Source organism: Salvelinus fontinalis, chromosome 2 (genome assembly GCF_029448725.1).
Source record: "Salvelinus fontinalis isolate EN_2023a chromosome 2, ASM2944872v1, whole genome shotgun sequence".
Taxonomy (NCBI): domain Eukaryota; kingdom Metazoa; phylum Chordata; class Actinopteri; order Salmoniformes; family Salmonidae; genus Salvelinus; species Salvelinus fontinalis.
The window spans coordinates 11060978-11084947 of record NC_074666.1 but is presented as its reverse complement, the minus strand read 5'-3'; the positions used below and the strand labels follow the sequence as shown (position 1 = coordinate 11084947).

At 41.2% G+C, this 23970-nt stretch overlaps 1 protein-coding gene across 1 annotated transcript in view; it reads left to right on the top strand.

The window, feature by feature from the left end:
* Positions 1-23970, top strand: part of LOC129811817 (A disintegrin and metalloproteinase with thrombospondin motifs 6-like) — a 194233-nt gene that overhangs the window by 141654 nt on the left and 28609 nt on the right. Inside the window, exon 21 of the mRNA XM_055863455.1 lies at positions 7553-7682. Coding sequence (XP_055719430.1) covers positions 7553-7682 — 130 coding nt within the window. The remainder of the gene's footprint in view (positions 1-7552; positions 7683-23970) is intronic.

Here is a 23970-nt window from a genome sequence, read left to right as displayed (position 1 = left end):
TATCTGTACTGTTTTGTCTTTCACTTATTTTCTTTTGTGCGAATAAATAAAACCTAAAAGCTAAAAGCCAATGTTTGGTATACTCAGTGAATGTATCTGTGCTGGGTCCTGTTCAGTAGCCACCAAACAGGGTAAATCATTTTCAAACTGGGAGGTACTTGAGGTACTACTTCAGTAAAGAAGCGGATTTCTGCTTTCTGTTGCGAAACAGTTTGGCTACGCTCATGATTGGGCCTACTGAATACATCACTGGAAATATGGAGACTCTGGGGAGCATTAATTTAGGTGTCAGACGTCTATTGCTTATTAGTTAGAGCGTTGGGCCAGTAACCTAAAGGTTGCTGGATCGAATCCCCGAACTGACAAGGTAAAAATCTGTTGTTCTGCCCCTGAGCAAGGCAGTTAACCCACTGTTCCCCGGTCGCCGATGATGTGGATGTCGATTAAGGCAGGCCCTTGCACCGCTCTGATTCAGAGAAGACACATTTCAGTTGAAGACATTCAGTTGTACCACTGACTAGGTATCCCCCTTTCCCTATTAACAGTGCTGTTCTAGCTATCTGTTAATGTAATAGGGCGGCAGGTAGCATAGTGGTTAGAGCGTTGGGCCAGTAACCAAAAGGTGGTTCGAATACCTGAGCGGAGAAGGTGAAAAATCTTGCGATGTGCCCGTGAGCAAGGCACTTACAGTTGAAGTCGGAAGTTTACATACACTTAGGTTGGTGTCATTAAAACTTGTTTTTAAACCACTCCACAAATTTCTTGTTAACAAACTATAGTTTTGGCAAGTCGGTTAGGACGTCTACTTTGTGAATGACACAAGTAATTTTTCCAATGATTGTTTACAGACAGATTATTTCACTTATAATTGTAACGGCGGTCCTCCTCCTCTTCTACCGAAAAGGAGGAGTAGTGATCGAACCAAGACGCAGTGGAGTTTGAACACATAATTTATTAAAGAAAACACGAACTTGACTAAACTAACAAAACAACAAACGGTGTAGACAGACCTAGACGACGAACTTACATAAAACAAGAAGAACGCACGAATAGGAAACATAGGCTACACAAATCGAACAAACCGTAAACAGTCCCGAGCGGTGTACAGACACAGACACGGAAGACAATCACCCACAACGAACACTGTGAAAACGCCTACCTAAATATGACTCTTAATTAGAGGAACGCCAAACACCTGCCTCTAATTAAGAGCCATACCAGGCAACCCAATAAACCAACACAGAAACAGAAAACATAGAATGCCCACCCAAACTCACGTCCTGACCAACTAACACATATAACAAGCTAACAGAAATAGGTCAGGAACGTGACAATAATTCACTGTATCATAATTCCAGTGGGTTAGAAGTTTACATACACTAAGTTAACTGTGCCCTTAAAAAGCTTGGAAAATTCCAGAAAAGAATGTCATGGCGTTAGAAGCTTCTGATAGGCTAATTGACATCATTTGAGTCAATTGGAGGTGTACCTGTGGATGTATTTCAAGGCCTACCTTCAAACTCTGTGCCTCTTTGCTTGACATCATGGGAAAATCAAAAGTAATCAGCCAAGACCTCAGAAAAAAAATTGTAGACCTCCACAAGTCTGGTTCATCCTTGGGAGCAATTTCCAAACGCATGAAGGTACCACGTTTATCTGTACAAACAATAGTACGCAAGTATGAACACCATGGGACCATGTAGCCATCATACCGCTCAGGAAGGAGACGCGTTCTGTCTCCTAGAGATAAACGTACTTTGGTGGGAAAAGTGCAAATCAATCCCGGAACAACAGAAAAGGACCTTGTGAAGATTCTGGAGGAAACTGGTACAAAGTATCTATATCCATAGTAAAACAAGTCCTATATCAACATAACCTGAAAGGCCGCTCAGCAAGGAAGCAGCCACTGCTCCAAAAACGCCATAAAAAAGGCAGACTACGGTTTGCAACTGCACATGGGGACAAAGATTGTACTTTTTGGAGAAATGTCCTCTGGTCTGATGAAACAAAATTAGAACTGTTTGGCCATAATGACCATTGTTATGTTTGGAGGAAAAAAGGGGAGGCTTGCAAGCCGAAGAACACCATCCCAACCGTGAAGCACAGGGGTGGCAGCATCATGTTGTGGGGGTGCTTTGCTGCAGGAGGGACTGGTGCACTTCACAAAATAGATGGCATCATGAGGTTGGAAAATTATGTGGATATATTGATACAATATCTCAAGACATCAGTCAGGAAGTTAAAGCTTGCTCGCAAATGGGTCTTCCAAATGAACAATGACCCCAAGCATACTTCCAAAGTTGTGGCAAAATGTCTTAAGGACAACAAAGTCAAGGTATTGGAGTGGCCATCACAAAGCCCTGACCTCAGTCCTATAGAACATTTGTGGGCAGAACTGAAAAAGCTTGTGCAAGCAAGGAGGCCTACACACCTGACTCAGTTACACCAGCTCTGTCAGGAGGAATGGGCCAAAATTCACCCAACTTATTGTGGGAAGCTTGTGGAAGGCTACCCTAAACGTTTGACCCAAGTTAAACAATTTAAAAGGCAATGCTACCAAATACTAATTGAGTGTATGTAAACTTCTGACCCACTGGGAATGTGATGAAAGAAATAAAAGCTGAAATAAAAATTTCTCTCTACTATTATTCTGACATTTCACATTCTTCAAATAAAGTGGTGATCCTAACTGACCTAAGACAGGGATTTTTACTCTGATTAAATGTCAGGAATTGTGAAAAATTGTGAAATGTATAAGTTAAACTTCCGACTTCAACTGTAACTCATGGGCGCCTTACTACTATGGCTGATGCTGTAAAACAACACATTTCGCCGCACCTATCTGGTGTATGTGACAATACAACATATGTTATCTTTCTTTAGAATATGGTTACAGGCTGTCGCTGTTTTTCAGTTATATATTATTATTATTGAATTATTTTCAATTTCTTCCCATTTGGTAGTTACAGTCTTGTCCCATTGCTGTATGGGAGAGGCAAAGGCAAAGGTTGAGGCAAAGAGGCAAAGGTCGAGAGCCATGCGTCCCCCGAAACACGACCCAGCTTCTTGACACACTGCTCACTTAACCCGGAAGCCAGCCGCACCAATGTGTCGGAGGAAACACCATACAACTGGCGACCGGAGTCAGCTTGCAGGCGCCCAGGCCATCACAAGGAGTGACGGACAGCACTGGCACTGGGCCAAACTCATGGGTTTCCCGTTCACGGCCACCTGTGACACAGCCTGGGGTCGAACCTGGGGCTGTAGTGACACCTTAAGCCAGGGGTGTCAAACATACGGCCCGCGGGCCGGAACCGGCCCCCAAGGAGGTTCGATCAGGCCCGCAGGATAATTTGAAAGTGGAAAAAATGCATAAAAGACATGGAATTAATATTTTTAATTCGCTGCAATTCATGAATTATCCGCTAAGGGGCGCACTCTTTCCATCAGAGTAGAAGACAAGCCGCATCACTGAGACAGACTGAAAACAGCAGACGGTATCAATGCGCCATCTGCTGCTTGTTACGACGTTGTTAATACCTTGGTCTCTACCTCTCCGCTACACCCTCATTAGCCAAAATGTCGTTATCCAAACGGAGAAAAGTAGATAAGGAGTGTAGAATTTTCAAAGAAAAATGGACCACGTCCTATTTATTTACAGAGATGCACGGAAAACCTTCGTGCTTGGTGTGTTTGCAACAAGTTTCGGTATTGAAGGAATATAATATTCGACGCCACTACGAGACTCATCACAGCGAAAAATATGACGGCTTGCAAGGACAACTGAGAAGAGATAAGATTAACGAATTGCTGGCGGGTCTGAGGAAACAGCAGTCAACTTTCATCCAGAGCCGAGAAGTCAGTGAAGCAGCGGTAAAAGCCAGCTACCTAATTGCTAGCGAAATAGCATTAGCATCGAAGCCGTATTCCGACGGTGACTTTGTTAAACGATGCATGATGAAGGCGGCTGAACTTGTATGTCCCGAGAAGCGACAAGCTTTTGCCAATATTAGCCTGACGAGGAATACTATAGCAGAGAGGATTTCGGAACTATCGGCAGATTTAGACAGTCAATTGAAACAGAGAGTCAAGTCATTTATTGCATTTTCCGTGGCAATTGACGAGAGCACTGACATCACAGACGTGGCCCAACTGGCCATATTTATTCGAGGAGTTGATGAGACATTGACTGTTACTGAAGAGTTTCTTGAGTTGGTGCCAATGATGGACACCACAACAGCCGAGGACATTTTCGGCTCTGTCGTTGCTGCATTGGACAGAGTTGGAGTGGACTGGTCCCGCGCTGTCAGCCTGGCTACAGACGGCGCGCCATCCATGGTCGGAAAGAAAGCAGGTGTCGCGACAAAGTTCAAAGACAAAGTACAAGCCCTTAATGGAGGAGATCGTTTCTGGACATTTCACTGTATTTTGCACCAGGAGGCATTGTGTTGCAAGTCGCTGAAAATGGACCACGTCATGGAGGTGGTTGTTCGCACTGTAAATTTCATCCGGTCCAGAGGTCTGAACCATCGTCAGTTTGACAAACTTCTCAGCGACAGCAACATTATCCACAGCCTGCCATACCACACTGAAGTGAGATGGTTAAGCCGAGGCGCTGTGCTGAGGCATTTCTTTGATCTACGAGAGGAAATCGGACAGTTCATGGAGAAAAAAGGAAAACCGGTGTTGGAATTACAATCTCAGGAATGGCTACGGGACCTTGCATTCTTGGTTGATATTACTGAACACTTGAACAATCTGAACAAAATGTTGCAAGGCCGCAAAAAAGTTGTCACAGTTTTCTGACAACATACATGCATTTAAGTTGAAGCTGACTTTGTGGGAGATGCAACTGGCAAATGGCAACCCTGCTCATTTCCCCTGTCTGAGAGATGTGTGTGTGACCAGACCTGATGCGGACATGAAACGGTACAAAGACAAAATTGCAGGACTACTGCGGGAGTTTGAGAAACGTTTTCAGGTATTTGGTAGTTCATTAGTTCATTAAATTTCAATATTTTCCTAATGTTCTTGTGCTTCTTTACACCAAAACAAAGGAAAGACATGATATTTTGGTTATTTATAGCAGAGTATGGTATAATTTTAATGGTCCGGCCCACTTGACATCTCCCTAGGCCGTATGTGGCCCACGATGCGAAATGAGTTTGACACCCCTGCCTTAAGCACTGCGATGCAGGGCCTTAGACCACTGCTCCACTCGGGAGGCCATTTATCATTTTCTTTTTAATAATAGTATCTTTCTCCAACATGAGATACATTGTGTCTTTCCAATCCTGACCAACCAATACTTCTGGAAATAGTGGAGAATAATTTGGGGCTAACCCAGTATGATACTTTGACATGGGTGTGTAGGATCATAACGTTATTGCTTTCTAAATGGAGATTTCGCTTTTAAGAAAAAATCTGAATATGTGTTTTACATATTTAAGCCAAGCACAAGAATATGGTGTAATTTCTATGAATGAGCTGCTTTGAATGTCTTCTGGTTAACCAGGGCTAGCTAGCATGCAGTCTGACTTGCCAGAGATACAGTGGTTGTGGTGAGAGAGAGACAAGCCAAACTACACAGATGACTGCTGCTCCAAAACCCTTGTCCTACTGCATACTGAAACCTCCTAACTCTGAAACCACAGAGAAATGTCCACCACTGCCTCAACAATGACTAAACCAAATCATTTTACCCCCAAAAGCAATGGGCTTTTATGAAACAATAAATTCTGTTCCTCTCAAGAATGTCCACTAAATGCCTGCAATATTCTAGCAACAAAAAAAACACACAGAGAAGTAAAAACGTTTTTAAAAAGATAGTTTTTGAGAAAAGAGATCTATGCTGACCAAAGCAAAGAGCTCCAGATGCCATGTAGATGTGTATACCTTTGTATTGTAATGTAGATGACATTCTCGATTTCAGGACTTCTACAAAGCAATGTTTTACACCGTACCAAACTCAACACAACAGATCCTTACACTTTGGATGTGGGCCTTGAATCATATAGCCGGTGAATTTAGCTGACACTCTTAATCAGAAAGTTTCATTTAATGCATTTGTGTGCTAATACAAGCTCTTCTGACATCCATCCTGGCCACTTCAGTTTCCCTACCCTCTCCAAGCATGATTCTCTACCACCAATCCATGTCAGCTGTACTATTGGTGTTTGTCCCACTATACTAATACCTTCACATGTACACACGTTCACAGACAGACACTCAGGCAAGCAGGCAGACACACACTCTCTCTCTGTTACCATACACACACATGCATATCTCATTACACCGGTCAGACCAGTATGGTGTAGGATATGTCCCATTTAGACCCCATAGAGAGGCCACACACACACACACACACACACACACACACACACACACACACACACACACACACACACACACACACACACACACACGCACTCACACACGCACTCACACACACACGCACTCACACTGTCACGCCCTGGCCTTAGTATTCTTTGTTTTCTTTATTATTTTAGTTAGGTCAGGGTGTGACATGGGGAATGTTTGTGTTTTGTTGGTTTTGGGTGTTTTTTATGGTAAAGGGGTTGTTGTATAGTATATGGGTTTGTGTGGAGTACATGTGTCTAGTGTTGTCTATGTATGTTTAGTTGTCTAGGAGAGTCTATGGTTACCTGAATGAGTTCCCAATTAGAGACAGCTGATTTCGGTTGTCTCTGATTGGGAGCCTTATTTAGGGTAGCCATAGGCTCTCATTGGTTGTGAGTAATTGTCTATGTCAGAACGTTTGTAGCCTGTGTGTGTAAGTGCACAACGTTATTTAGCTTCACGGTCGTTTGTTGTTTTTTGTTCGTTTTGTTAAAGTGTTTCGTGTCGTGTTTTTTCGTCATCTTTAAAAATAAAAGAAGATGGCTTACTTTCCAAAAGCTGCGTTTTGGTCCATCAATCCGCCACACGATCGTGACACACACGCTCTCTCACACACACACACACACACACACACACACACACACACACACACACACACACACACACACACACACACACACACACACACACACACACACACACACAGAGAGGGTTGGGTGACAGCGATATGGTAGCCATCAGACTCCAGCTGCCAAAGTAAAGAGTTGCAGCTCTGTAAAAGTGATTTGCCAAGATATCCTGCAAGGCACCAGGCATTTGCACGTCTGCTTCTACTATAGACTGAAACCATACCTTACTTCTCCACCCAAACACAGACACACAGGACACACTGCACTCTGGGTCACGTGCAGGAGAATAACACAGTGATTTCGGTACTGAATTTTCTTACATGTTCAGGAATCAGTAGTTGATCAGGGACATGGCTGTTGTGTGGGTTTTTGCTCCTCTTCTCTGTTAGACTCTTGAGGCAGGCGGCTTACTTCTGCCATTATTGAATGAATTTGCCTACTTTGCTCCAAGGTCGGGGATGTCCCAGACTACTTCTCTGTCAGGGTTCTCAGGAAGCAGTGCATCACACAGTAAGAGGTTGGATATTAACTGGGTGTTGTGTTTGTACTCCCTTGCCTGCTAGGTTCCCAGAAGCAGGGAGTGGTGTGTAAGCGTCTGGATGATAACTCTGTCGTGCAGAACAGCTACTGTGAAGCAGAAAGCAAACCTCCAGGGAACCAGAGGTCCTGCAACACTGAACTCTGCCCCCCAGAGTACGTACAGTAAGGCACTCACATCACATACAATACTATACAGCACAGTACTGCTCAATACAGTACTATACAGCACAGTACTGCTCAATACAGTACTATACAGCACAGTACTGCTCAATACAGTACTATACAGCACAGTACTGCTCAATACAGTACTATACAGCACAGTACTGCTCAATACAGTACTATACAGCACAGTACTGCTCAATACAGTACTATACAGGACAGTACGGCTCAATACAGTACTATATGGCACAGTTCTGCTAAATACAGTACTATACAGCACAGTACTTCTCAATACAGTAATTTACAGCACAGTACTGTTTAATACAGTACTATACAGCACAGTACTGCTCAATACAGTACTATACAGCACAGTACTGCTCAATACAGTACTATACAGGACAATACGGCTCAGTACAGTACTATACAGGACAGTACGGCTCAACACAGTACTATACAGCACAATACGGCTCAATACAGTACTATACAGCACAGTTCTGCTAAATACAGTACTATACAGCACAGTGCTTCTCAATACAGTAATTTACAGCACAGTACTGTTTAATACAGTACTATACAGGACAATACGGCTCAGTACAGTACTATACAGGACAATACGGCTCAACACAATACTATACAGGACAATACGGCTCAACACAGTACTATACAGTGGTCACGTACAGTAGATGCATGTCACGCTCAACCAACATCACATACAATACAGTACAATACAGTACAATACAATACAATACAGGGATCACTTACAGTATGTAAGACCCTCAGACTCTGTGAACCTCATGTCCATCTTGGAACAGAAAGATGATAGTGCGAAACTATGCTGGATGGGTGTACTGTATGCTAACTTGGCTCAGAGAAAATACTAATACTGTTGGACCTCAGGTCCAGAACATGTATTACATACAACCTTTTAATGACTGACAACCAGAGACCAACTAACAGTAGTTAGTGAGTGGAGTGGGTTCAGAAGATTCAGCCTTTTCGGGGCCCTAAGAGAGATTTAATGTTGCAATTTAAAGCAAGTTTCTGCAATTCTACACATTTTGACATGAGGTGGAAACAAGATTTAGCAATTTTATTACTAATTTCCTGCAATTCTACACATTCTGCCATGACTTATGCCAGTGTAACGGATGTGAAATGGCTAGCTAGTTAGCGGGTACGCGCTAGTAGCATTTCAATCAGTTACATCACTTGCTCTGAGACTTAAGTAGTGTTGCCCCTTGCTCTGCAAGGGCCGTGGCTTTTGTGGAGCGATGGGTAACGACGCTTCGTGGGTGTCAGTTGTTGATGTGTGCAGAGGGTCCCTGGTTCGCGCCCGGGTCGGGGCGAGGGGACGGTCTAAAGTTATACTGTTACACCATGTTAATATGAAATCTGAGTGAGAGTGACTAACACAATCAATGGGGGCTCCCTGAAACTCAGGGCCCTGGGCACATGCCCTTCATGCCCGGTCGGTAATTCAGGCTTGATTACCTAGTCTACATAGCTGGCTACACTAATTTACCCAAAAATGTTTTTCTGACATGGGCTAATTGAGTGACTGTCAGGGACTGACATGACAAGATAAACATTTCTGATGCACAATAAAATGTAGAAACTGCACCTTGTGTATTCTAACAGTAAGTTGAGACCCCGACTGAGTTCCTAATTAAAAAAAAGAACAAATAATAATTTGGTCCGGCGTCCCCTAGTGGCCGGGGGTCTTAAAGTGACCGCTTATGTCGCTCATGCCTGTGGCTGTCCCTGAGAAGACTGACTGAACAAGCATTTAGCTCCGCCAGAAGTTAAGGCTCTGGATAAGAAAAATCTTTCATGAAAACGATTATGACTTTCTATGTTCATTTGCCTTCAAGGAGCCCGCAAGCTGTGAAACGTTTTTTGAAGAAAATGCTCAAATAAAACGTCAATGATTTAGAACTTAATTTGTTTACTATTTTCAGAGCTTGTTTTATTTCAAAAAGTGGAAATGTTTAAAATGACCACCGTCTTTGTTGGCGATGGGCGTGGCGCCACACTTGCTCTCACACTGCTGCATGTTGGGGGGTCTGAGGGCCTCGCGACAGTCACTGGAGGGCTGGCCTGTGTAGGAGAGACACTGCACTGTCCGCATCTGCTGGCCCAGCCCACACTGCGCCGAACACTGTGGTGAAACACACACACACACACTATTAACCACCCTGCACCAAACACTGAACCACATAAACACTATTAACCACCCTGCACCAAACACTGAACCACATAAACACTATTAACCACCCTGCACCAAACACTGAACCACATAAACACTATTAACCACCCTGCATCAAACACTGAACCATATTAACACTATTAACCACCCTGCATCAAACACTGAACCAGATTAACACTATTAACCACCCTGCATCAAACACTGAACCAGACAAAAACTATTAACCACCCTGCACCAAATACTGAACCACATAAACACTATTAACCACCCTGCATCAAACACTGAACCATATAAACACTATTAACCACCCTGCATCAAACACTGAACCATTTAACACTATTAACCACCCTGCATCAAACACTGAAACATATAAACACTATTAACCACCCTGCATCAAACACTGAACCACATAAACACAATTAACCACCCTGCACCAAACACTGAACCACATAAACATTATTAACCACCCTGCATCAAACACTGAACCACATAAACATTATTAACCACCCTGCATCAAACACTGAACCATATAACACTATTAACCACCCTGCATCAAACACTGAACCAGATTAACACTATTAACCACCCTGCATCAAACACTGAACCACATAAACACAATTAACCACCCTGCATCAAACACTGAACCAGATAAACACTATTAACCACCCTGCACCAAACACTGAACCAGATTAACACTATTAACCACCCTGCACCAAACACTGAACCACATAAACACAATTAACCACCCTGCATCAAACACTGAAAAACATAAACATTATTAACCACCCTGCACCAAACACTGAACCACATAAACACAATTAACCACCCTGCATCAAACACTGAACCACATAAACATTATTAACCACCCTGCACCAAACACTGAACCTGATTAACACTATTAACCACCCTGCATCAAACACTGAACCACATAAACATTATTAACCACCCTGCACCAAACACTGAACCACATAAACATTATTAACCACCCTGCACCAAACACTGAACCACATAAACATTATTAACCACCCTGCATCAAACACTGAACCACATAAACACTTTTAACCACCCTGCATCAAACACTGAACCTGATTAACACTATTAACCACCCTGCACCAAACACTGAACCACATAAACATTATTAACCACCCTGCACCAAACACTGAACCACATAAATATTATTAACCACCGTGCACCAAATACTGAACCACATAAACATTATCAACCACCCTGCACCAAGCAATGAGCGAGATAAACACTATTAACCACCCTGCACCAAACACTGAACCACATAAACACTATTAACCACCCTGCATCAAACACTGAACCAGATAAACACAATTAACCACCCTGCACCAAATACTGAACCAGATTAACACTATAACCACCCTGCATCAAACACTGAACCAGATAAATATTATTAACCACCCTGCACCAAACACTGAACCACATAAACACTATTAACCACCCTGCATCAAACACTGAACCAGATAAACACTATTAACCACCCTGCATCAAACACTGAACCAGATAAACACTATTAACCACCCTGCATTAAACACTGAACCACATAAATATTATTAACCACCCTGCACCAAACACTGAACCACATAAACACAATTAACCATCCTGCATCAAACAATGAACCACATAAACATTATTAACCACCCTGCACCAAACACTGAACCACATAAACACAATTAACCACTCTGCACCAAATACTGAACCAGATTAACACTATTAACCACCCTGCATCAAACACTGAACCACATAAACACAATTAACCACCCTGCACGAAACACTAAACCACATAAACCACATAAACACAATTAACCACTCAGCACCAAATACTGAACCAGATTAACACTATTAACCACCCTGCATCAAACACTGAAAAACATAAACATTATTAACCACCCTGCACCAAACACTGAACCACATAAACACTATTAACCACCCTGCACCAAACACTGAACCACATAAACATTATTAACCACCCTGCATCAAACACTGAACCACATAAATACTTTTAACCACCCTGCATCAAACACTGATCCACATAAACACTATTAACCACCCTGCATCAAACACTGAACCAGATTAACACTATTAACCACCCTGCATCAAACACTGAAACATATAAACACTATTAACCACCCTGCATCAAACACTGAACCACATAAACACAATTAACCACCCTGCACCAAACACTGAACCACATAAACATTATTAACCACCCTGCATCAAACACTGAACCACATAAACATTATTAACCACCCTGCATCAAACACTGAACCATATAACACTATTAACCACCCTGCATCAAACACTGAACCAGATTAACACTATTAACCACCCTGCATAAAACACTGAACCACATAAACACAATTAACCACCCTGCATCAAACACTGAACCAGATAAACACTATTAACCACCCTGCACCAAACACTGAACCAGATTAACACTATTAACCACCCTGCACCAAACACTGAACCAGATTAACACTATTAACCACCCTGCACCAAACACTGAACCACATAAACACAATTAACCACCCTGCATCAAACACTGAAAAACATAAACATTATTAACCACCCTGCACCAAACACTGAACCACATAAACACAATTAACCACCCTGCATCAAACACTGAACCACATAAACATTATTAACCACCCTGCACCAAACACTGAACCTGACTAACACTATTAACCACCCTGCATCAAACACTGAACCACATAAACATTATTAACCACCCTGCACCAAACACTGAACCACATAAACATTATTAACCACCCTGCACCAAACACTGAACCACATAAACATTATTAACCACCCTGCATCAAACACTGAACCACATAAACACTTTTAACCTTCCTGCATCAAACACTGAACCACATAAACATTATTAACGACCCTGCATCAAACACTGAACCACATAAACACTATTAACGACCCTGCATCAAACACTGAACCACATAAACACTATTAACCACCCTGCATCAAACACTGAACCAGATAAACACTATTAACCACCCTGCACCAAACACTGAACCACATAAACATTATTAACCACCCTGCATCAAACACTGAACCACATAAACATTATTAACCACCCTGCACCAAACACTGAACCACATAAATATTATTAACCACTGTGCACCAAATACTGAACCACATAAACATTATCAACCACCCTGCACCAAACAATGAGCGAGATAAACACTATTAACCACCCTGCACCAAACACTGAACCAGATAAACACTATTAACCACCCTGTACCAAACACTAAACCACATAAACATTATTAACCACCCTGCATCAAACACTGAACCACATAAACACTTTTAACCACCCTGCACCAAACACTGAACCACATAAACACTATTAACCACCCTGCATCAAACACTGAACCACATAAACACTATTAACCACCCTGCATCAAAAACTGAACCAGATAAACACTATTAACCACCCTGCATCAAACACTGAACCAGATAAACACTATTAACCACCCTGCATCAAACACTGAACCACATAAACACTATTAACCACCCTGCATCAAACACTGAACCATATAAACACTATTAACCACCCTGCATCAAACACTGAACCATTTAACACTATTAACCACCCTGCATCAAACACTGAAACATATAAACACTATTAACCACCCTGCATCAAACACTGAACCACATAAACACAATTAACCACCCTGCACCAAACACTGAACCACATAAACATTATTAACCACCCTGCATCAAACACTGAACCACATAAACATTATTAACCACCCTGCATCAAACACTGAACCATATAACACTTTTAACCACCCTGCATCAAACACTGAACCAGATTAACACTATTAACCACCCTGCATCAAACACTGAACCACATAAACACAATTAACCACCCTGCATCAAACACTGAACCAGATAAACACTATTAACCACCCTGCACCAAACACTGAACCAGATTAACACTATTAACCACCCTGCACCAAACACTGAACCACATAAACACAATTAACCACCCTGCATCAAACACTGAAAAACATAAACATTATTAACCACCCTGCACCAAACACTGAACCACATAAACACAATTAACCACCCTGCATCAAACACTGAACCACATAAACATTATTAACCACCCTGCACCAAACACTGAACCTGATTAACACTATTAACCACCCTGCATCAAACACTGAACCACATAAACATTATTAACCACCCTGCACCAAACACTGAACCACATAAACATTATTAACCACCCTGCACCAAACACTGAACCACATAAACATTATTAACCACCCTGCATCAAACACTGAACCACATAAACACTTTTAACCACCCTGCATCAAACACTGAACCTGATTAACACTATTAACCACCCTGCATCAAACACTGAACCACATAAACACTATTAACCACCCTGCATCAAACACTGAACCAGATAAACACTATTAACCACCCTGCACCAAACACTGAACCACATAAACATTATTAACCACCCTGCATCAAACACTGAACCACATAAACATTATTAACCACCCTGCACCAAACACTGAACCACATAAATATTATTAACCACCGTGCACCAAATACTGAACCACATAAACATTATCAACCACCCTGCACCAAGCAATGAGCGAGATAAACACTATTAACCACCCTGCACCAAACACTGAACCAGATAAACACTATTAACCACCCTGTACCAATCACTGAACCACATAAACATTATTAACCACCCTGCATCAAACACTGAACCACATAAACACTTTTAACCACCCTGCACCAAACACTGAACCACATAAACACTATTAACCACCCTGCATCAAACACTGAACCAGATAAACACAATTAACCACCCTGCACCAAATACTGAACCAGATTAACACTATAACCACCCTGCATCAAACACTGAACCAGATAAACACTATTAACCACCCTGCATCAAACACTGAACCAGATAAACACTATTAACCACCCTGCATATAACACTGAACCACATAAATATTATTAACCACCCTGCACCAAACACTGAACCACATAAACACAATTAACCATCCTGCATCAAACAATGAACCACATAAACATTATTAACCACCCTGCACCAAACACTGAACCACATAAACACAATTAACCACTCTGCACCAAATACTGAACCAGATTAACACTATTAACCACCCTGCATCAAACACTGAACCACATAAACACAATTAACCACCCTGCACCAAACACTAAACCACATAAACCACATAAACACAATTAACCACCCTGCATCAAACACTGAAAAACATAAACATTATTAACCACCCTGCACCAAACACTGAACCACATAAACACAATTAACCACCCTGCACCAAACACTGAACCACATAAACATTATTAACCACCCTGCATCAAACACTGAACCACATAAATACTTTTAACCACCCTGCATCAAACACTGAACCACATAAACACTATTAACCACCCTGCATCAAACACTGAACCAGATTAACACTATTAACCACCCTGCATCAAACACTGAAACATATAAACACTATTAACCACCCTGCATCAAACACTGAACCACATAAACACAATTAACCACCCTGCACCAAACACTGAACCACATAAACATTATTAACCACCCTGCATCAAACACTGAACCACATAAACATTATTAACCACCCTGCATCAAACACTGAACCATATAACACTATTAACCACCCTGCATCAAACACTGAACCAGATTAACACTATTAACCACCCTGCATCAAACACTGAACCACATAAACACAATTAACCACCCTGCATCAAACACTGAACCAGATAAACACTATTAACCACCCTGCACCAAACACTGAACCAGATTAACACTATTAACCACCCTGCACCAAACACTGAACCAGATTAACACTATTAACCACCCTGCACCAAACACTGAACCACATAAACACAATTAACCACCCTGCATCAAACACTGAAAAACATAAACATTATTAACCACCCTGCACCAAACACTGAACCACATAAACACAATTAACCACCCTGCATCAAACACTGAACCACATAAACATTATTAACCACCCTGCACCAAACACTGAACCTGATTAACACTATTAACCACCCTGCATCAAACACTGAACCACATAAACATTATTAACCACCCTGCACCAAACACTGAACCACATAAACATTATTAACCACCCTGCACCAAACACTGAACCACATAAACATTATTAACCACCCTGCATCAAACACTGAACCACATAAACACTTTTAACCACCCTGCATCAAACACTGAACCACATAAACATTATTAACGACCCTGCATCAAACACTGAACCACATAAACACTATTAACGACCCTGCATCAAACACTGAACCACATAAACACTATTAACCACCCTGCATCAAACACTGAACCAGATAAACACTATTAACCACCCTGCACCAAACACTGAACCACATAAACATTATTAACCACCCTGCATCAAACACTGAACCACATAAACATTATTAACCACCCTGCACCAAACACTGAACCACATAAATATTATTAACCACTGTGCACCAAATACTGAACCACATAAACATTATCAACCACCCTGCACCAAACAATGAGCGAGATAAACACTATTAACCACCCTGCACCAAACACTGAACCAGATAAACACTATTAACCACCCTGTACCAAACACTGAACCACATAAACATTATTAACCACCCTGCATCAAACACTGAACCACATAAACACTTTTAACCACCCTGCACCAAACACTGAACCACATAAACACTATTAACCACCCTGCATCAAACACTGAACCACATAAACACTATTAACCACCCTGCATCAAACACTGAACCAGATAAACACTATTAACCACCCTGCATCAAACACTGAACCAGATAAACACTATTAACCACCCTGCATCAAACACTGAACCACATAAATATTATTCACCACCCTGCACCAAACACTGAACCACATAAACACAATTAACCACCCTGCATCAAACAATGAACCACATAAACACTATTAACCACCCTGCACCAAACACTGAACCACATAAACACAATTAACCACTCTGCACCAAATACTGAACCAGATTAACACTATTAACCACCCTGCATCAAACACTGAACCAGATAAACACTATTAACCACCCTGCATCAAACACTGAACCAGATAAACACTATTAACCACCCTGCATCAAACACTGAACCACATAAACACTATTAACCACCCTGCATCAAACACTGAACCATATAAACACTATTAACCACCCTGCATCAAACACTGAACCATTTAACACTATTAACCACCCTGCATCAAACACTGAAACATATAAACACTATTAACCACCCTGCATCAAACACTGAACCACATAAACACAATTAACCACCCTGCACCAAACACTGATGCCACATAAACATTATTAACCACCCTGCATCAAACACTGAACCACATAAACATTATTAACCACCCTGCATCAAACACTGAACCATATAACACTATTAACCACCCTGCATCAAACACTGAACCAGATTAACACTATTAACCACCCTGCATCAAACACTGAACCACATAAACACAATTAACCACCCTGCATCAAACACTGAACCAGATAAACACTATTAACCACCCTGCACCAAACACTGAACCAGATTAACACTATTAACCACCCTGCACCAAACACTGAACCACATAAACACAATTAACCACCCTGCATCAAACACTGAAAAACATAAACATTATTAACCACCCTGCACCAAACACTGAACCACATAAACACAATTAACCACCCTGCATCAAACACTGAACCACATAAACATTATTAACCACCCTGCACCAAACACTGAACCTGATTAACACTATTAACCACCCTGCATCAAACACTGAACCACATAAACATTATTAACCACCCTGCACCAAACACTGAACCACATAAACATTATTAACCACCCTGCACCAAACACTGAACCACATAAACATTATTAACCACCCTGCATCAAACACTGAACCACATAAACACTTTTAACCACCCTGCATCAAACACTGAACCACATAAACACTATTAACCACCCTGCATCAAACACTGAACCAGATAAACACTATTAACCACCCTGCACCAAACACTGAACCACATAAACATTATTAACCACCCTGCATCAAACACTGAACCACATAAACATTATTAACCACCCTGCACCAAACACTGAACCACATAAATATTATTAACCACCGTGCACCAAATACTGAACCACATAAACATTATCAACCACCCTGCACCAAGCAATGAGCGAGATAAACACTATTAACCACCCTGCACCAAACACTGAACCAGATAAACACTATTAACCACCCTGTACCAAACACTGAACCACATAAACATTATTAACCACCCTGCATCAACCACTGAACCACATAAACACTTTTAACCACCCTGCACCAAACACTGAACCACATAAACACTATTAACCACCCTGCATCAAACACTGAACCAGATAAACACAATTAACCACCCTGCACCAAATACTGAACCAGATTAACACTATTAACCACCCTGCATCAAACACTGAACTACATAAACACAATTAACCACCCTGCACCAAACACTAAACCACATAAACACAATTAACCACCCTGCATCAAACACTGAAAAACATAAACATTATTAACCACCCTGCACCAAACACTGAACCACATAAACACAATTAACCACCCTGCACCAAACACTGAACCACATAAACATTATTAACCACCCTGCATCAAACACTGAACCACATAAACACTTTTAACCACCCTGCATCAAACACTGAACCACATAAACACTATTAACCACCCTGCATCAAACACTGAACCACATAAACACTATTAACGACCCTGCATCAAACATTGAACCACATAAACATTATTAACCACCCTGCATCAAACACTGAACCAGATAAACACTATTAACCACCCTGCACCAAACACTGAACCACATAAATATTATTAACCACCCTGCACCAAACACTGAACCACATAAACACTATTAACCACCCTGCATCAAACACTGAACCAGATAAAAACTATTAACCACCCTGCATCAAACACTAAACCAGATAAACACTATTAACCACCCTGCATCAAACACTGAACCACATAAATATTATTAACCACCCTGCACCAAACACTGAACCACATAAACACAATTAACCACCCTGCATCAAACAATGAACCACATAAACATTATTAACCACCCTGCACCAAACACTGAACCACACAAACACAATTAACCACTCTGCACCAAATACTGAACCAGATTAACACTATTAACCACCCTGCATCAAATTTTGAACCACATAAACACAATTAACCACCCTGCACCAAACACTGAACCACATAAACACAATTAACCACCCTGCATCAAACACTGAAAAACATAAACATTATTAACCACCCTGCACCAAACACTGAACCACATAAACACATCTAACCACCCTGCACCAAACACTGAACCACATAAACATTTTTAACCACCCTGCATCAAACACTGAACCACATAAACACTATTAACCACCCTGCATCAAACACTGAACCACATAAACACTATTAACGACCCTGCATCAAACATTGAACCACATAAACATTATTAACCACCCTGCATCAAACACTGAACCAGATAAACACTATTAACCACCCTGCATCAAACACTGAACCACATAAACACTATTAACCACCCTGCATCAAACACTGAACCAGATTAACACTATTAACCACCCTGCACCAAACACTGAACCAGATTAACACTATTAACCACCCTGCATCAAACACTGAACCACATAAACACTATTAACCACCCTGCATCAAACACTGAACCAGATTAACACTATTAACCACCCTGCACCAAACACTGAACCACATAAACACTATTAACCACCCTGCATCAAACACTGAACCAGATTAACACTATTAACCACCCTGCACCAAACACTGAACCACATAAACACAATTAACCACCCTGCATCAAACACTGAACCACATAAACACTACTAACCACCCTGCACCAAATACTGAACCAGATTAACACTATTAACCACCCTGCACCAAACACTGAACCACATAAACACTATTAACCACCCTGCACCAAACACTGAACCACATAAACACTATTAACCACCCTGCACCAAACACTGAACCACATAAACACTATTAACCACCCTGCACCAATCACTGAACCACATAAACACTTTTAACCACCCTGCATCAAACACTGAACCACACAAACACAATTAACCACTCTGCACCAAATACTGAACCAGATTAACACTATTAACCACCCTGCATCAAATTTTGAACCACATAAACACAATTAACCACCCTGCACCAAACACTGAACCACATAAACACAATTAACCACCCTGCATCAAACACTGAACCACATAAACATTATTAACCACCCTGCACCAAACACTGAACCACATAAACACAATTAACCACCCTGCATCAAACACTGAAAAACATAAACATTATTAACCACCCTGCACCAAACACTGAACCACATAAACACAATTAACCACCCTGCACCAAACACTGAACCACATAAACATTTTTAACCACCCTGCATTAAACACTGAACCACATAAACATTTTTAACCACCCTGCATCAAACACTGAACCACATAAACACTATTAACCACCCTGCATCAAACACTGAACCACATAAACACTATTAACGACCCTGCATCAAACATTGAACCACATAAACATTATTAACCACCCTGCATCAAACACTGAACCAGATAAACACTATTAACCACCCTGCATCAAACACTGAACCACATAAACACTATTAACCACCCTGCATCAAACACTGAACCAGATTAACACTATTAACCACCCTGCATAAAACACTGAACCACATAAACACAATTAACCACCCTGCATCAAACACTGAACCAGATAAACACTATTAACCACCCTGCACCAAACACTGAACCAGATTAACACTATTAACCACCCTGCACCAAACACTGAACAAGATTAACACTATTAACCACCCTGCACCAAACACTGAACCACATAAACACAATTAACCACCCTGCATCAAACACTGAAAAACATAAACATTATTAACCACCCTGCACCAAACACTGAACCACATAAACACAATTAACCACCCTGCATCAAACACTGAACCACATAAACATTATTAACCACCCTGCACCAAACACTGAACCTGATTAACACTATTAACCACCCTGCATCAAACACTGAACCACATAAACATTATTAACCACCCTGCACCAAACACTGAACCACATAAACATTATTAACCACCCTGCACCAAACACTGAACCACATAAACATTATTAACCACCCTGCATCAAACACTGAACCACATAAACACTTTTAACCACCCTGCATCAAACACTGAACCACATAAACATTATTAACGACCCTGCATCAAACACTGAACCACATAAACACTATTAACGACCCTGCATCAAACACTGAACCACATAAACACTATTAACCACCCTGCATCAAACACTGAACCAGATAAACACTATTAACCACCCTGCACCAAACACTGAACCACATAAACATTATTAACCACCCTGCATCAAACACTGAACCACATAAACATTATTAACCACCCTGCACCAAACACTGAACCACATAAATATTATTAACCACTGTGCACCAAATACTGAACCACATAAACATTATCAACCACCCTGCACCAAACAATGAGCGAGATAAACACTATTAACCACCCTGCACCAAACACTGAACCAGATAAACACTATTAACCACCCTGTACCAAACACTGAACCACATAAACATTATTAACCACCCTGCATCAAACACTGAACCACATAAACACTTTTAACCACCCTGCACCAAACACTGAACCACATAAACACTATTAACCACCCTGCATCAAACACTGAACCACATAAACACTATTAACCACCCTGCATCAAACACTGAACCAGATAAACACTATTAACCACCCTGCATCAAACACTGAACCAGATAAACACTATTAACCACCCTGCATCAAACACTGAACCACATAAACACTATTAACCACCCTGCATCAAACACTGAACCATATAAACACTATTAACCACCCTGCATCAAACACTGAACCATTTAACACTATTAACCACCCTGCATCAAACACTGAAACATATAAACACTATTAACCACCCTGCATCAAACACTGAACCACATAAACACAATTAACCACCCTGCACCAAACACTGAACCACATAAACATTATTAACCACCCTGCATCAAACACTGAACCACATAAACATTATTAACCACCCTGCATCAAACACTGAACCATATAACACTTTTAACCACCCTGCATCAAACACTGAACCAGATTAACACTATTAACCACCCTGCATCAAACACTGAACCACATAAACACAATTAACCACCCTGCATCAAACACTGAACCAGATAAACACTATTAACCACCCTGCACCAAACACTGAACCAGATTAACACTATTAACCACCCTGCACCAAACACTGAACCACATAAACACAATTAACCACCGTGCATCAAACACTGAACCAGATTAACACTATTAACCACCCTGCACCAAACACTGAACCACATAAACACAATTAACCACCGTGCATCAAACACTGAAAAACATAAACATTATTAACCACCCTGCACCAAACACTGAACCACATAAACACAATTAACCACCCTGCATCAAACACTGAACCACATAAACATTATTAACCACCCTGCACCAAACACTGAACCTGATTAACACTATTAACCACCCTGCATCAAACACTGAACCACATAAACATTATTAACCACCCTGCACCAAACACTGAACCACATAAACATTATTAACCACCCTGCACCAAACACTGAACCACATAAACATTATTAACCACCCTGCATCAAACACTGAACCACATAAACACTTTTAACCACCCTGCATCAAACACTGAACCTGATTAACACTATTAACCACCCTGCATCAAACACTGAACCACATAAACACTATTAACCACCCTGCATCAAACACTGAACCAGATAAACACTATTAACCACCCTGCACCAAACACTGAACCACATAAACATTATTAACCACCCTGCATCAAACACTGAACCACATAAACATTATTAACCACCCTGCACCAAACACTGAACCACATAAATATTATTAACCACCGTGCACCAAATACTGAACCACATAAACATTATCAACCACCCTGCACCAAGCAATGAGCGAGATAAACACTATTAACCACCCTGCACCAAACACTGAACCAGATAAACACTATTAACCACCCTGTACCAAACACTGAACCACATAAACATTATTAACCACCCTGCATCAAACACTGAACCACATAAACACTTTTAACCACCCTGCACCAAACACTGAACCACATAAACACTATTAACCACCCTGCATCAAACACTGAACCAGATAAACACAATTAACCACCCTGCACCAAATACTGAACCAGATTAACACTATAACCACCCTGCATCAAACACTGAACCAGATAAATATTATTAACCACCCTGCACCAAACACTGAACCACATAAACACTATTAACCACCCTGCATCAAACACTGAACCAGATAAACACTATTAACCACCCTGCATCAAACACTGAACCAGATAAACACTATTAACCACCCTGCATCAAACACTGAACCACATAAATATTATTAACCACCCTGCACCAAACACTGAACCACATAAACACAATTAACCATCCTGCATCAAACAATGAACCACATAAACATTATTAACCACCCTGCACCAAACACTGAACCACATAAACACAATTAACCACCCTGCACCAAACACTAAACCACATAAACCACATAAACACAATTAACCACCCTGCATCAAACACTGAAAAACATAAACATTATTAACCACCCTGCACCAAACACTGAACCACATAAACACAATTAACCACCCTGCACCAAACACTGAACCACATAAACATTATTAACCACCCTGCATCAAACACTGAACCACATAAATACTTTTAACCACCCTGCATCAAACACTGAACCACATAAACACTAT